Source organism: Nelumbo nucifera, chromosome 4 (genome assembly GCF_055504915.1).
Source record: "Nelumbo nucifera cultivar China Antique chromosome 4, China Antique-T2T, whole genome shotgun sequence".
Classification (NCBI taxonomy): domain Eukaryota; kingdom Viridiplantae; phylum Streptophyta; class Magnoliopsida; order Proteales; family Nelumbonaceae; genus Nelumbo; species Nelumbo nucifera.
The window spans coordinates 41,672,386-41,689,217 of record NC_142652.1 but is presented as its reverse complement, the minus strand read 5'-3'; the positions used below and the strand labels follow the sequence as shown (position 1 = coordinate 41,689,217).

At 34.9% G+C, this 16,832-nt stretch overlaps 1 protein-coding gene across 2 annotated transcripts; it reads left to right on the top strand.

The window, feature by feature from the left end:
• Positions 1–1,787: 1,787 nt before the first annotated feature.
• On the top strand, positions 1,788–8,472 carry LOC104611044 (protein NRT1/ PTR FAMILY 8.3-like). 2 transcript variants are annotated; one of them, XM_010277957.3, is made up of 6 exons: positions 1,788–1,924; positions 5,544–5,649; positions 5,725–5,942; positions 6,428–6,984; positions 7,392–7,479; positions 7,582–8,472. In XM_010277957.3, exons 1-6 carry the CDS (start codon positions 1,871–1,873, stop codon positions 8,212–8,214), a joined length of 1,656 nt encoding a protein of 551 aa, XP_010276259.1. In that variant the 5' UTR covers positions 1,788–1,870; the 3' UTR covers positions 8,215–8,472. The 2 variants fall into 2 exon arrangements, with proteins under 2 accessions (XP_010276259.1, XP_010276258.1); XM_010277956.3 differs by having other exon boundaries at positions 7,392–8,472.
• The last annotated feature ends 8,360 nt before the right edge of the window (positions 8,473–16,832 follow it).

The following is a 16,832-nucleotide window of genomic DNA, read 5'->3' as shown; positions in this document are numbered from 1 at the left end:
TCATTCAAATCCTTTTCCAAGACCTCTCAGCAATCTTTGGAAAAATGCCATAGAGAACCCATCCAACCTTGGTGCTTTTGATCTTTCTCTGAAGAAAGTAGCCTCTTTAATTCTTTGAAAATCATTGACTTGATTAATAACCCATTGACCTGGTTGGTTAAACAATTGACCCATTTGACGTGAATCAACATGTTACAGAGTTAGAAAATCTTCAAAAGCTAAAACTTTGGGCTTGATGATGATCATTTTGGATAACTTTTTATGATCTATGCAACATAAGGGGCCCAAGGCGCCTTGATTCATAATTTTGCCAAAAGAAATCAAATCTCAATTTTAGCTTTCTTAATTTATAAAAAATTAAGATAAAAATATAAACTATACTTAAAATATAATTATATATTGTGAATACAAAATAACATATAAGAGCATGAGATGTTCCCCATGTATGGCTGCTATATAGGAAATCCGGAATAAGACTCCGGATCTCTTCCCATCCACACCTATCTACAAAACACTACATGCGATGCTGAACATCTCCCATGCATAATGACATGTAAGAGCATGAGGTATTCTCATGTATGGCTGCAATGTCAAGTGGGTAGGAAATCCAAACTAAATTATATAATGGCATCATTAGCGCTACAAATTCGGATTTCATGTGAGGACAAAATCCATCATCGTTGACAAGGGCTTTAATCTGGGCCCAGCCTAGAATATAAGCTTTCGTCACACCAGGTTGGGCCCAGTTCTGGGCATATTTGCATATCTTGAAAACTAAAATTTTATGGGAAATTGTTTAAAATTCACCCTGAGTTTTCATCATTTCTCTTAAATTCATCACAACTTTTCAAAATGTCTAAAACTCACCATGTCACTAACTTGATGTTAAACAAACATGTGTTAATATATTACCGTTTTAACCTTCATAAAAAAATATAAAATATATATATATATTTTAATAATTAGACATGAAAAACAGGAAAAAAGGTCAAAAAAATATTTTCAAATATAAAATACATAAAAATACAGAAATTCCAAAAAATATAAAAAAATTATAGAAATTGCAAGTAAAATAAAAAATTATTTTCAAATTATAGAAACTATAGAAATTGAAAAATAAAATCAGAAAACAAAAATTGTAGAAAAAAACACCAAAAATTATAGAAAAGCACAGAAATTGCAAATAAATAACAAAAAAATACAAGAAATTTTATAGATTGTAGAAAATAGAAAAATGTAAAAAACAGAAATTATAAAAAATATTGGAAATTATAATAAAACACTAAAAATGCAAAAAAACATGAAAATTGAAAACCGAAAAGACCCTTTTCCTCTAACTAGCTATCCAAGGGTAATTTGGTCATGAAATTTGTTATTTATGCTGATGTGGACACCTCTGTTAAGAAGCATTAATGGTGCACTTACGGAAGGTAAATTTTGGAAAATAAAAGCTTATTAACATGGTGAGTTGTGGTGAGTTTAAGAGAAAAACTCATGGTGACTTTTAGACAATTTCCCAAATTTTAAATGATTAAAACATCATCAATACAAAAAATTGATGACACTCAATTCTCAAACCAATGAGGCAATGGATGGATTTAAGGTATTGGGCCCAGGCTCGGCCTACAAATTATCGCCTGTTATGGGCCCGGGCATGAACACCAAAACCTAGGCCCAAGCCCGGGCTATGAATGATAGACCGATGAGTCGGACACTGTTCGAGCAGGGTGGTGACTGGTGAGGTAGGACCGTAGGAAAAGAAAAGTTGACACTCATTAGTTGATCACTTTGTCAAAACGATTGAATAATTGTTTGTTGATTATATTTTTTTTTTCATTGAACTCAGACTGAAACTTCTGATTATCTGACGATGACTTCTCGGGTGGAGGAGGAAAGACGCCTCTTGGAAGAAGGACCTTTGGAGGTCTGTGCTTCTTACATTGTTTTCTCAGCTTCTTCTTTTTCTTACAAATCTGTTGAAGAGTACGTTCTCTATGCGCGTTTTAATTCACTTGGTTGAAAGCTTAGACTCGTTAATCGAAAATTTTGATTGATGTATCGAATAATTTCGGTTGAGTGCATGGCATGTAGGTATGTATAATCCATTTCTAGTTTGTCAGGAATAGTTTTTATTGGATTTACTTGTTGCCCTGATCATCAAGTGTGGATGTCTTGAGCAAAAATCTCGGTGTCAAGTCAAGGGTCTCTGTGATACAAAGGAAAAAGAAAAAAAGGCATAAAAGTTAACTAAACATATTGAAGTATCAATATGAAAATCAGAATCTGGCCTGAAAATTGGCCGATTCAGACATTTATAGATTTGGAAATTCAAGCAAATATACCATATAGTTTAGTATGGTTACTAAAACTATAGTTACGAATTTCCAAATCCTCCCTTCTTTTAGGGTAGATTTTGGTTGACATTACCTGATACCTCATTATGGTTTTACTGGCTAACAGGTCATCCGCTGACAATCTTAGTACTTCCAAATTTGCATGATTTTGTTTTTGCTAACATGCCAGTTTTTTTTCGACACAAAATCATGCATATTATTGAACACACCCAGAATTAGTAAGTTCATCCAATTGAAATGCTCTGGTGATTTCATCACTTGGATTAAATCGTGTTTATGTCCAAAGTAAGTAGGCTTGTTGGAGTGCCTTGCAGTAAAAATATTCCCAAGTTAATTAATTTGAGATCCCCTTGTGTTTTGGTTGAAAGATTTTATGTACTTCAGTCGACTGATTTGCGTTGCGGAAAATGCATTACTGAGACTTTTGCCTTTATTTGTTAGAATGGTAACTTGAAAAAGCACTTTGAAGAAAAGAAATAAAATATTTATCTAAAGTTTTGCTGAAAAAATTGAAACATAACTTAAAGATATATTCGAACAATTAATAAGATTTCCAATCTAGTTCAGTGAAAAGCTATCCCTAGGAAATAGCATGCTACAATTCCCAGTTGGTGAACGTGTGTGCTAGCATGTGAAATCACTGTTTTTTATTAGAAAAGCTTGTGTGCATCCACATGGACTGTGAAGTAAACCTATTGCCATGCTGATCTGCAGAAATTCAGATGTGAAGTGAATCTGATGTCTAATGAACATATTCATGTTTGAGCAAATTGTTTTAGTGCTGCCTTAAAATTGCATAAATTATGAGATGCTTACACTGATCTGTTATTTTATCTAATGAATTGCTTTTAGAAACCAGTCTTCTTACATCTACCAAATAAAGGCATCATTAATTTCCTAGCCATAAGTGTTTCACCATGGATTTATAGTGGTCTTGGAATGATGCATCCAATGTTCAGTTGAATACTCTGAAGGCAAGTGAAAATAATCAAACTCAATAAACAATCCTAGAAATATAGTTTGTGCCTATATAAGGCATATATTTTATATATATTTAATACATATTCTGAAACTTTACCAAGCTCAGCCTTCTTTGACCTGGTTTGCTGATGGATGGTAGATCAAACAGTCAAATGTCCACGTAAGACCAGGTCTCAAGGTAGTATTTGATCCTTTTTATGACTTTTCTTTGGAGGAATTGAGGATAACTAGGATAGTGAAGTGGTCCTACCCATCTAGTGTAGAAATTTAAATTTGAACATGCTTTTAGACAACAGACTGACAATTGAACTTCTCAACCACAGAGTTATCAGGATACTGGACTAATGCATTATATGAAATGATGCAAGTGAAAAGTTTACTTGTTTGTCCCATGCCAAGCTGTTCCCTTTATTTGGTGGTTTGGAAATAGCAAGATAAAAGAACATTCAAGACAAAGTGAGATCAATTCCAATGTGAGAGTGTTGATAAGTGTGAAAATTGTACCAAGTACTATTATATGATGCAGAGTTTGGCTGTTTATGGATATATGTCTTCCCTCATCCCTGGATTTCCCAAGCTGCTAACATCAAAACTCATCTTGATAGTGTTTTGCAAATGGAGGGGGTCAGATTTTGGCAGTGATCACTCTATTTGTTGAAGAGTCAACTACTATTTGCCAATTCCATATGATGTCGTTGATAGAGAATGGCTGAAACATTTCCAAGGATTTTACCCGATGACTAACCTTGATGGTGATATTTTCAATGGACACTTCCATTGATTGCATTTTATTCATGAATACTCTATGGTTTCTTTTCTCTCAAAAGGCCCAAATTGATGCCACTCTTGTGCATCTCTACATACCCCCCTCTTCCTTTTAGGTGAGAAAAAAGAGGTGTGGAATGGGTCTTTCACATTGTTTGGGGTTTCCACATGCATCTAAAAAGAGAGAAAAAACCCCAAATGAAAAACACATAAGGGTAGGAGATTAGTAAGTGGTAAGTGGATTCACTGCTTGCTCTACTAAAACACATGTGAGGGGATAAGCACCAAGGCAGCTTTTTCTTTTTTTTTTTTTTTTTGGAGATTCTCACAAGTGTTGATTGTCAGGTGAGTCAGCCCACAACAAAAAGCCCTCACCTTAAGAGGTGTCAGTTCCCCCCAACAGCTTTCACAAGTTCTCAAGCTAGAAGGATTTTTAGATAAGGATTTGTAAAAGAAGCACAAGAGAAGTGGCCAGAAGAACAAGCAGTCTAAATCCTAGCATCCATCAAAGGAATAATACTTCTGTCATTTGTATGACTCAGTTATGCTTCCTCACATGTGTAGGTTTAGTTTTGTTTCCAAGAATCTCTTTGATGAACCGCTCATTAAACAAGTGCTTTGGATATGGAATAAAATAGAGTTTTCTCAATTTGATAGTTTGATCAAGTGGGTCTTCATATTTTTGTCGTCATTTTTATACATGATGTAGCTCTGGTGAACTTAACTAGCTAGGGCAAGCAAAGGACATTTATATGACATGCCAAAATTAGTGAGAAATTGAACCTCCAAAGAAAATATATGGAACCATGTTGAAGAACCCACCTAACATAGCTGACTAAAGGAAAAACACAAACCCCCACTTATTTGCATGTGGTACTCATTTCAAAATGTTAGAGTTAGCCGAATAAGGGTAGATTAGTCAACTCACCTTGGTTAAGTTATGAGCTTATGTGGCAGTCTTATTAGAGGTTCTCTGTCCCATACTTAAGTAGGGGCAGTTTAGTCCTTGTACATTTAATTAGAAGCCTAATCACTATTAAGAGGTCGACTGATAGGGTTTAGCTATTAGGTTCGACAGTTCTTTCATCTTCTTCTTCTTTTCTTCTTCTTCTTCTCCTTCTCTTTCTTCTTCTCCTTACTGGTTCGGACTACTGCAGCTACAGTAGAAACAGGTACTCATTTCAAAATGTGATTCTCTACATGAGACAGGGAAAGCACAAAAAAATGGAATGTTTTTAGTAACCTTAACCACCTGAAACTTGAAATATTCAAGGTATAGTTTTTCTTTGTTTTCTCTTTAGAAATTTGATGGATTGGCTCTTATAAACAGTAATAAAAACAACAGCCATTATGATGCTGAGGATGAAAAAACATTGCTGTTTTGTCATTTTAATAGGATGAATTGTGTGAAATTTCATTGGTATCTAATGTTTCTCCTTGAAGAATGTAAGCGGAACATCATACACAAGTGATGGGTCAGTTGACATCAATGGGAACCCAGCCCTGAAGTACAGTACTGGAAATTGGAAAGCATGCCCTTTCATTCTAGGTAACACTTGATGATTTTCAATATTAGTATCTGCCAGTGTCTGTTTCTTATGTCACAGTTGTAAAATAATTGCAGGCACTGAATTCTGTGAGCGTTTGGCCTACTATGGAATTGCAAAAAATCTCATCACTTATCTCAGACACAAACTGCAGGAAGGAAATGTTTATGCAGCAAAAAATGTCGCCACATGGCAAGGCACTTGCTACATCACACCCCTTATTGGAGCCTTTTTGGCAGATGCATATTGGGGAAGGTACTGGACAGTTGCGGTTTTCTCCACAGTTTACTTTATTGTAAGTATGCAATGAGATTCTTTATATTTTAATTTTGATTGCTTCAAAACAAAGTTCAACCCAAAGTTTTAAAACCTTTGTTGACCTGGATGATTGGACTGATTGGCTGGAAAGTGGCCAGGGTACCATTTTAGCCCCAAATTATTGTTTTCCCAAAAACTGTTGAATTGGTCAGTGATCTGCTGTCCTGGGTGGTCGAACCATCCACCCACTCGACCCAGACAATGTTTTGGGCCAATTTTTATTTTTCTAAAATCCTAAAATGTTATGGACTAATCTGTTCAGACCGGATGGGCGAACCACTGACCTGGAAACCAGTGGCCAAAGTGGTTCTGGTTCTGTGTTGGTTTTTTAAACATTGGTTCAACCTAAAAATTTGGTCAAGTATATCCCACTTTTTAATTACACCACCCTGAGTTCATTTTCTCCTACGACTGAATATTTCCTTGAATAATTGATTAAATTTGTTTTTGTATTTTATCTAGGGGATGGTTACATTGACTCTTTCAGCATCAGTTCCTTCCTTTAAGCCTCCTGACTGTGTCGGATCCATTTGCCCGACAGCAACTCCAGCACAACATGCTTTGTTCTTTTCTGGTCTGTATCTACTTGCACTAGGGACTGGTGGTATCAAACCTTGTGTCTCATCCTTCGGGGCAGATCAGTTTGATGATACTGATTTGATTGAGAGAGTAAAGAAGGGATCTTTCTTCAATTGGTTTTATTTCTCTATCAATATAGGTTCTCTCATATCAAGTAGTCTTATTGTGTGGATCCAAGACAATGCTGGGTGGGGTATAGGATTTGCAATTCCTACACTGTTTATGGGAATTGCAATTGCCAGTTTCTTTTTGGGAACGCCTCTTTATAGATTTCAGAAGCCTAGAGGGAGCCCTATAACGAGAGTTTGCCAAGTTTTGGTCGCATCATTCCGTAAGTGGAATGTTGAGGTTCCCCGTGATTGTAGTCTCCTGTACGAACTACCCGACAAGACCTCTTCAATTGGAGGGACTCGGAAGTTGGAACATAGTGATGAATTCAAGTAAGTATTTATTTACTAATTCCAATCATCTATTGAGTTTTTCATAAATCCCCACAACTGAACTAGCTTTATCTTTTCTTTCATGGTTAATATCTGCACAGGGGTGATGGTTCTTTTATTTATTATTTCTGTGAATGAAGAAACACTCTTATTAAATATACCAGAAAGGTATGATACCTAAAAGTAAACTTTGATATAATGTGATTCCTTAGTTTTCTTTGATTTATTGGGTATTACTACCCCTGTTGAATACAGAACTTGAGAACTTTCATAGCATCTTCCTTATTTGGGAGGTCCTCACATTTCATACATGGAGGTAACTACAAGGAGGGAACATGCACCTTGGTAGATACACTCAAATTTTGCGGAGTTATTAACATATTTAAGAAACATCATGTCTACTGTAGGTGTCTGGATAAAGCTGCTGTGGTGTCAGATCACGAAGCTAAAAATAAGGACTTCTCCAATTCATGGAGACTCTGCACCGTAACTCAGGTGGAAGAACTAAAGATAGTGATCCGCATATTCCCTGTCTGGGCTACTGTAATCGTCTTTTCTACTATTTACTCTCAAATGTCTACATTGTTCCTGGAACAGGGAATGGTTATGGATGCAACTGTTGGTTCCTTCACAATCCCTCCAGCATCTTTGTCAACTGCTGATGTAATCAGTGTTATTGTTTTGGTGCCTATCTATGACAGGATCCTTGTCCCTATTGCAAGGAAATTCACAGGTAAAGAGAGAGGGTTCTCATCATTGCAAAGGATAGGCATTGGCCTCTTCATATCAACATTAGCCATGGTAGCAGCAGCCTTGGTAGAAAACATGCGATTGGAGGTTGCAAGGGCCCTTGATTTAGTTGACCATAAAGTTGCAGTACCCATCAGCATTTTCTGGCAGATACCTCAGTATTTCTTGGTGGGGACTGCAGAAGTATTTACAAACATTGGGCATCTTGAATTCTTCTATGATCAATCGCCAGATGCAATGCGAAGTTTATTTGTTGCCCTCTCACTTCTTACAGCCTCATTGGGAAGTTATCTAAACTCCCTGATATTGACCATTGTCACAGCCCTAACAACTAAAGGTGGAAAGCCTGGTTGGGTACCTGACAATTTGAACGAGGGGCACCTTGATTACTACTTCTGGCTCCTGGCTGGTCTCAGTTTCTTGAACTTACTGGTTTATGCCGTCTGCTCTGTGAGGTACAGATACAAGAAGGTATCTTAGGGGATTCTCAGGACGATGTTATTCCCACTTGATCCATTTCTTGAGCATGTTGTGGTGTATCTGGTGTACAAAATACTTGAAACTTCTGTCCAGGTAAAATGTTTCAAATGATCCTTGACCCATGGGAAAGAAGTCTTACAAATTGTATAATAATTTTCTGATTGTGTTGTATACTTGTATGTGTAACAAATAAATGTTTCAGATCTCAGATGTTGTATCTATCTGTTGTTCTAATATGCAAAGTTGTTTCCTGGGTAATCATTTATTTCGAAGTTGGAACAACCTCCCCTCATGAGTCATCACTTGAGACATGATTATGTCCTTGACAATAGGGCTGTTCATGGGTCAGGTTGGGTCGGTTTACTGAGATTTTTGCAACCAACCCGACCTGGTCGGGTTACTTGAAATTGAAACCGAAACCGACCCTGTGTTAAACAAAACCGACCTGGTCGGTTTGAGTCGGGTTGGGTCGGTTTTGGCTCTAAGTTCAACCATGGTAATAAATTGGTAGATTGGAGAAAGAAGACTGAAATTTGATGTAAAAAAGGACACCTAATTCTATTAGAGAAAGAAGACTGAAATTGGTAGGGGGCGGACCAAGTTAGAATAGAAGTTATCAAGAAAATAGAAAGTCAAACTGTATTAGAGAAAGAAGACTGAAATTTGTATATTTCAAAAAACCTTCTAATCTAAATAAAAAAGGACACCTAACCTTCTAATCTAAGTAAAAAAGGACACCTAATTCTAATTGTAATTAGTTGCCTATTTGGTGTAAAAGACTATAAAAACTAGGATCCTTTGATTTTTTCTTTAAACTTTTCCAAAAAAATTCCTTGTCTGGTTGTCTTACAATACTTGCCCTTAATGTCATTCCTAACTAGAAGACTAGAAATTAAGTTGAGTTGTAACTAGGATAGAGACAACTTAGTTAAGTAGGAACTAAATAGATTGTAAATACTAACTAGGAACTAACTACTAACTACTAAGTCGGTTTGATTCAGTTTGGTCAGGTTGGGTCTTCTTATGAACAGCCCTACTTGACAAAAAAGTGTAAATGAATGTCTGCCAAATTCGTTCATTAGGCCTTGTTTGTTTGAAGTGCAATTCATTTGCATTAGTTCCAAAGTATGAGAATGCAAATGAGGTATGTCCAAATTCTTGGATTTGATTATGATTCTAGAAAGACATGATATCAGAAAAACTTACAACCAATCAACCAGTATTATCATAAAATAGGTGAACAATTGATATTCGCCAAAATTTATGGGGGTGCTTTGATTGGTCAAAGCTCTTCTGATATGTCTTTCCGGTATCATAAATTTTCTCTTAATTTTATTGTAAGTCTTACCTTGTTTTATTTGTTTCTGTGTAAATAAATTACATAAAACCTAAAGCAACATAAAATAAAACCCCAGGTAAAAATAAACTACCATTGGAATTTTCTCATTTGCACTATTGTGAATGAAATTGCATTACGACTAAACAGAGGCTCAGTTTGCAAATGGGTGGTATCTGGTATGTTTACAAGTGAATGTATAGCCGAAACCCAAAGAGAAAGGAACCGAAAACCGAAGCAAGTCATACACCCGGCTGGGAATAAAAGACCGGGCCTGGACCTGACTGTATGGACATTCCTTACGACACTCCACTTGGCTTCTTCTTAAGCGGACAGCATGTGCTGTTGTTAGGGGTGTTAATTGACCGGTTTTGGATTGGATCTGATACAAATCTTATCAAATCGGATTTGGATAGTTCGTTATAATTATTGGATTGGGCCGATTTAAAATAAATTGGTCTATATTCTTATTAGTCTGAATTGGGCTTAAACTAAATTTTCAATAATCTGATCATGTGGGCAAACCTTTGTCCAAATTGAAACCGATCAAAACTGAAGCAGACATAAAATCACTTTTATGAAAGTAGTTTCATAAAAGCACATTTACAAAAGATACTTTTATGAAAGGACTTTTACGAAAGCACTTCTACAAAAGCACTTTTACAAAAGTACTTTTATTAGTTTTGTAAAAGCACTTCTTCAAAAGTATGTTTATAAAAGTACTTTTACAAAAAAAGACTTACGAAATCACTTTTATGAAAGTACTTTTATAAAATCACTTCTATGGAAGTACTTTTATGAAAGTATTTTGATTAAAGTGCAAAGTACTTTTACAAAAGTGCTTTCTCAATGCCAAAAGGGTATATTTTTGTAATTTTCAGATTTTCTTCATTTTAATATATTTTTGTAATTTTTGATATTTCATTCAATTTGAATTGGGTCCAATCCAATCCATTTACATTTTAATGGATTGGATTGGATTTGAACTGGATTAGGTCCAGTCCATTTGTAAGTGGACTCACATTGGATTGGATCGGTAGCGGTGTAACCGAACCATGGAAAATTTTTGCAAACTGAACCAGTGGTACCAGGTTTTCCATTTCTCCAAACCAAAACCAAACCGGTACCACTAGTTAACCAGTCCGCCGGTTTCGATTTTTGATCGGTTTGGTTCTTCAATTTTTCTGTTTCTTATATTTATAATATATTATATAAATATATGTATAATATTATTTTATAAATAATGAATGATATATAATATATTATAAATATTTTAAAAATATATAATATATAATATATTTATAAATAGATTATTATAAGCATAATATAAGTATATATTTATATATATTGAATATATATATAGAAAATATGTGACATATATTAAAAATATACATATAAATATATATACCGGTCGGTTTGGTTAACTGAAAGTGAACCGGTCCTTCGCTTTTTCAAAAATTCTAAACTGAAACTGAATCGATTGGTTTAGTTAACTACATTTTGTGGTTCGGTTCAGTTTTTCGGTTTTGCAGTTTTTCATGGACACTCCTATGGATCGGGTTGGACCAAATTCGGTCCAATTGACACCTCTAGTTGTTGTCAACTTGTCATTGGCTCATGGCTAAAGCTTGGGCCAATAGTCCCATATTTCTATATGATATCTAAAAAATTTTTGACCAATCAACTAGTATCATAAATGTGGTAGCCAATCAGGTGTTATTTATTAAAATTCATGGGTGGGTATTGATTGGTCAAAACTCGTCTGATACAATGTCTTTCCTGCATCATATATGTTCCCAATTTTTTTTATATGATACAAACCCAAGACTTCTATTAGAAGATTCAACTTCTTGTACAATATTCATGTGAACTGAGATGAAAGACTCCAATACAACAAGACAAGTGAGAACAATATCAAATGTGATAGACTTTGGAAACTATAAATACCACAAAAGATATGGAAATACTTGGAAGTACTAGAGAAATATATACAAATCACATAAATCTAAAGCTGAATTATCTATGATTAAGGTATAAACACATGAGAAATGCACACTTTAATAGGTTATATAAAGGGATACAATCAACAATACCAAGACTCTAGAACATGTACACATCATTCTATAAGTATCATTCAAATTCAGTTTTTTAATTATAATTTTTAATTTTTATTAAATTTTTGGGAAATTTATTTTTTAGTATTTTTACATAAATATAATTAGGGGTGCAACTTGGACAGGCTCGGGTTGAGCTTTTGTCAATATTTGAATAGGCTCAACCTGAGGCCCAAGCCCAAAGCAATGTAAAATGCTACCTTGGGCCAACCTAAGTTGCACACCTATAAATAATAACTCTATTTTTTCAATTAATAAACATGTTTTCAGTTTTAACATATAATTGTTTTATATATAAATCATTTAAGGTAGATAAAGTAAATTATTTTTACAATTTTAAAATTTTATTAGCTTTGTTAAAAATTTACTTATTTAGTATTTTAAAAATAATAACTCTTTCATTTTCAAATGATGAATATTTTTTCATTTTTAACATATAATTTATATGTAAAATAAAACATATAAATCATTTAAGGTAGACAAAATGAATTATTTTTGTAATTTTAAATTTTTATTAAATTTTGAAAACAATCCAAAAGTAGTGAATATATAGATTTGTTAAATTAGGCACTGATACGCTCTTGTATCAGTGTGTATTTGGCGCAGTACGAAAACAAACCATGTTCAAAGAAACTTCAAAGAAAAGAGAAAAAGCCAAATAAATAGGAAGAAGAATTCTTCATTGAATAATTAAGATAAAAATCAACATGAAAACTACCCTAGCTTTGTCCTAACTACTCTTTATATAGACTTACACCCTTATGCATCCTATAAAGAAGCTCCCTAATCTAATAAAACACTCACTATTCTGTGTGTTTGGAAGTGTGGGTGTTTTTTCAATAAACGCTGCCACATAGGTGTCACTTCAGCATTTTTCCTCTCATGCTCGTTCGTACCAATCGAGAATAAAAAAAGGTGACTTCAGTTTTTGTGCATGCCTACCATTTGGGGAAGTTATTTTTTAAAGCTCCCCCCAACAGTTAGTCATTTTTTCGTTGTTATGCTTATGTGGTGCCTAATAGCGCCTAGTTGTCATAAATAGTTGCAATTATTACCTTTTTCGGTTTTGTAAGCAAACAAAGTACAAATGTTGAATGAAAAAACGCCCACGATTCCAAGCACATACATTATAATCCTATTAAATCTCTTCAAAAAAGAAAGTCTTAATTGAGTAGCCTAATCTAATAAAACACTCCATAATAGAATCCTACTAAAACTCTTCAAAAAGAAAGTCTTAATTGAACAAAAATTCGGAAATCACAACCTAATGCTAATTTGGTAATTTCATACTAAGATAAAAGTTTTGCATTGGCGCTAACTTGGTAATTTAGAGCTAAGATAGAAGTTTCGTACTGTCGCTAACTCGGTAATTGATTACTCGGTTGGATCAGTAACATCATCCAAGCTTCTTATTGGAGTGGTCCTAACTTGCATAGAACTTATTGGTTTTCTCTTGTACTACATCATCCTCCCCCTATATGTACTAAGATGGGCCTTTGAAAACCAACTTTGTAAATGTTTACTCAGTTGGCTAGAATCTCGTACTACATCATCCTCCCCCTATATGTACTAAGATGGGTCTTCAAAAACCAACTTAGTAAATGTTTACTCAATTGGCTCGAATCCAATACTACATCATCCTCCCCGGGTTCAAGAGAATCTATCATCGGATTCATGCTACTATGTGACAGTCCTCCAATATATCGTGTTGTGTTTCTATTATGCTTCTCTATTTCCAACTTTCTGATAAATATCTGGTGGTGTAAACCCCCCAAATACAAATTGAATGTCTTCATTACATTAGTTAACTTTTGAAACACATTTCTTAATCTTCAAATAACTTAATTCTTCCTTTAGTAACCATGATGGGCATTGCAAAATTTCTTTCCAATAAGGACCTTCATAGACTTGCATGAAGACAATGTGACCATAACCCCCACGATGATAGGTATTATCTCCATCATCTTGAAATTCATTATGAAGGATAGCATACTCCTCCTAAGCAATAGGTTCTTCATCATAGATTTGAGGTTTGGTCCAATCAACATGTTCTTCAATAGATGTTGTTGAGGAGAATGGCCACACAAGATTTTCATTATAATCCTCAACAATATTAACACATTCAACAAAGTCATAATATTTGATTTTACATTCAAACTTTGAAATTGCTAAGTCCTCCATGGAACTCTAGTCCATGAATTCATTTGAGGCTATACCTCCATTAAACTCCAGGAACTCAAACTTGAGATTTGTTTTCCATCACCTTTGTTCACCACTTGCAACTATAGCCAGTGTGGTTGTTTGCCAAGTAGACAAGCCTTTATGAAACTTTGGGATCTCAATATTGAAACCCATTTCCCACTGTTTCTGATCACCACTCGCAACTATAACCGACCTAAATGCTTGCCTTGATAATGAATATGAACAAACGGAGACACCTGCATTGGAGTCACTGTCCCCTTGCAACGATTTCAACTCTTGAGCAAATGCACCAACTTGTCTTCTCAACTTTGCCACCTCTTTTTGTGTTTTGTTGTTGAGTTTCTGCTCCATGATATGAGTCACTTGTGTTCTCATAGAAACCACAACCCAAAGAATGATCAAACATGAGCTCTGATACCAAATAGCGCAGTATGGAAATAAACTACGTTCAAAGAAGCTTCAAAGAAAAGAGCAAAAGCCGAATAAACAGGAAAAAAACTCTTTACTGAATAATTAAGAGAAAATCAATATCAAAACTTCCCGAGCTTTTTCCTAGCTACTCTTTATATAGACTTACACCCTTATGCCTCCTACAAAGAAGTTTCCTAATCTAATAAAACACTCCTTATTATAATCCTACTAAATCTCTTCAAAAAAGAAAGTCCTAATTGAGCAATCATAATCTAAGAAAACACTCCATAATATAATAGAATCCTACTAAAACTCTAAAAAAAAGAAAGTCTAAATTGAATAAAAATTCAGAAATCACAATCTAATGCTAACTTGGTAATTTCGAACTAAGACAAAAGTTTCGTGTTGGCGCTATGTCGGTTGGATCAGTAACATCATCCAAGCTTCTTATGTGTCTTTGAATGGTTCTAACTTGCATAGAACTTATTGGTCTTCTCTTGTACTGCATCATCCTCCCCTATATGTATTAAGATGAGTTTTCGAAAACCAACTTTGTAAATGCTTACTCAGTTGGCCCGTATCCACTAATATGACACAATACAGCCTAATATGGAAACATATCTTATCGAGCGATAATGCACATTACTCATGGGATACATACACAGTTGTGGCATATCTTGTATCTGTGGCCATGAATACAGATACAATACACCCCATATCGGAAGTATCGTATTGATATTTTAATCCATGGGTTAGAGAAACTCTAATCTAACCATTATAGTTTAATCTTTAATCTCACTCACCACAAATACTCCATCCTCTTAGTTGAGTTTTTGCTTCCCGCACAAAGCAAGTGGCGCATATTGCATGGTTGATGATGGGGATGTTTTGTATCATTACTGCTTTCTCAAGCCACGATTTGGAATTTGGTAAAATAATTTCAGGTTCTGTGTATATTTTATATTGTTATTTGGTGCTAGATAGACACTATTAAGTGCCACATAGACAAAAAGGTAGAAATGATTTTTCCATTACAAGAAACATCAAAATGATGTTTTGTTGAAAATTGTTATCATAGAGGCATTCAACATTACTTGAAAACGCTCAACCAAACAAGAAAAAGCGAGGGAAAGAACAAAATCCTGCATGGTGCTGATTGGAGGAAATGACTTGGAGTAAATACTCTAATACCAAACACCAACATGCTGATCATGCATTTCCATTGTCCATGGCAGGGGCGTTCTTGTTATTTAAATCAAAATAAATGGATATTTTAGAATGATCCTTGTGTAGTCTCCCCCATTTCGCACACCATTGTGCACCTTTCCTCTCCCCCTTGCCCTCATTCTTACGAAGTAGATCCATCTATGGAGTTTTGTAAATCGTCTTTTATTATAGAGTCTTAATCTCCTTCAAGAAAAAACTCTATACACAGCATCTAACCACACATTAAGAATATCTCCACTACATGTATATTAAATTCATGGAAATATGCTCCAATGTGCCACTGGATTTCCATACTTGCAGAGTGTGCAGAACTTTTATTTGCAAGTAATCCCATCACTTTAGTACATGTTCATTAGTGGGTCACGTATTAGGGGGAGGGCAGTTGTGCTAGTGGATATCTATATTATGAGTCAGGATCTCTTGCCAACAAAAATTCCAACTAACACGTTCCAACATGTATGGTTGATCCTAGTATACTCATGCATCACATGTATGGTGGATCCTAGTAGGCTAGTATCCTATATTATGTGTAGACACAGATATGTTGGAACGTGTTGGTGGGGATTTCTATTGGTGGGTGATCATGTTGAAACGTGTTGGGCTATATATAGGATAGCCATAGGTGATAGGGTGGTTAATTGGAGTTCAGATTTCCTTATCAGAGAATCCTCTTCACTCACCTCATAGCAAGTTGCAGCCGAACATCTGCTTACTTGTATGTTTTTATTTGGAGAGATGTTTTAACCAATGTTACCTTTGATACAGATGATCTTCCAAACAGATCACTGGTTGTTGGTGATCATTAAGATGCATAGAAACCATTGAAATCTACAATTTTTTTTAATGTGTAATCCTTGTCATAGATATAGAGATGAGTGTGTCCCTGATTCAACAGCCTCTGTACAATTCGCAGGTTGTTAATGATCACTAAGATGCATTAGAACCACTAATTTTTTGTATTCAGCCATGTGGCAGATTTTATCAAAAATTGATCATTTGAGTCCACCCCATGATAGATATAAATTTTAATTGTAACAAAATTGATACTTATGATTAGTAGGGTTGGGACACCCACCCCACCTAATGTATGTAGCTTATTAACCTTAATAAATCTTACAAAGCAATCCATAGAGCTTTAAAACTGAAAAAAAAAAAAAAAAAAAAAAAAAACGTGGAACATGAAATGAAATCATATAAGATTCCCCCCAATGCGAACAATCTAGAAAGATCGTGATATGGACAGATAAGCCCATTTTAGATAATTGGAACCTTGGCCAGATTAATAGTTTGGTACCCCCAAGGCTCATGACAAAATAAAAGGAATTTAT

What these genes read in the sequence shown, in the direction of transcription:
- LOC104611044 (XM_010277956.3), top strand. Translation starts at nt 1,871, where the DNA reads ATGACTTCTCGGGTGGAGGAGGAAAGACGCCTCTTGGAAGAAGGACCT. An exon ending in TCTCCACAGTTTACTTTATT is followed by an intron (nt 5,943 to 6,427) that starts GTAAGTATGCAA and finishes TATTTTATCTAG; the next exon opens with GGGATGGTTACATTGACTCT. An exon ending in GAACATAGTGATGAATTCAA is followed by an intron (nt 6,985 to 7,391) that starts GTAAGTATTTAT and finishes TGTCTACTGTAG; the next exon opens with GTGTCTGGATAAAGCTGCTG.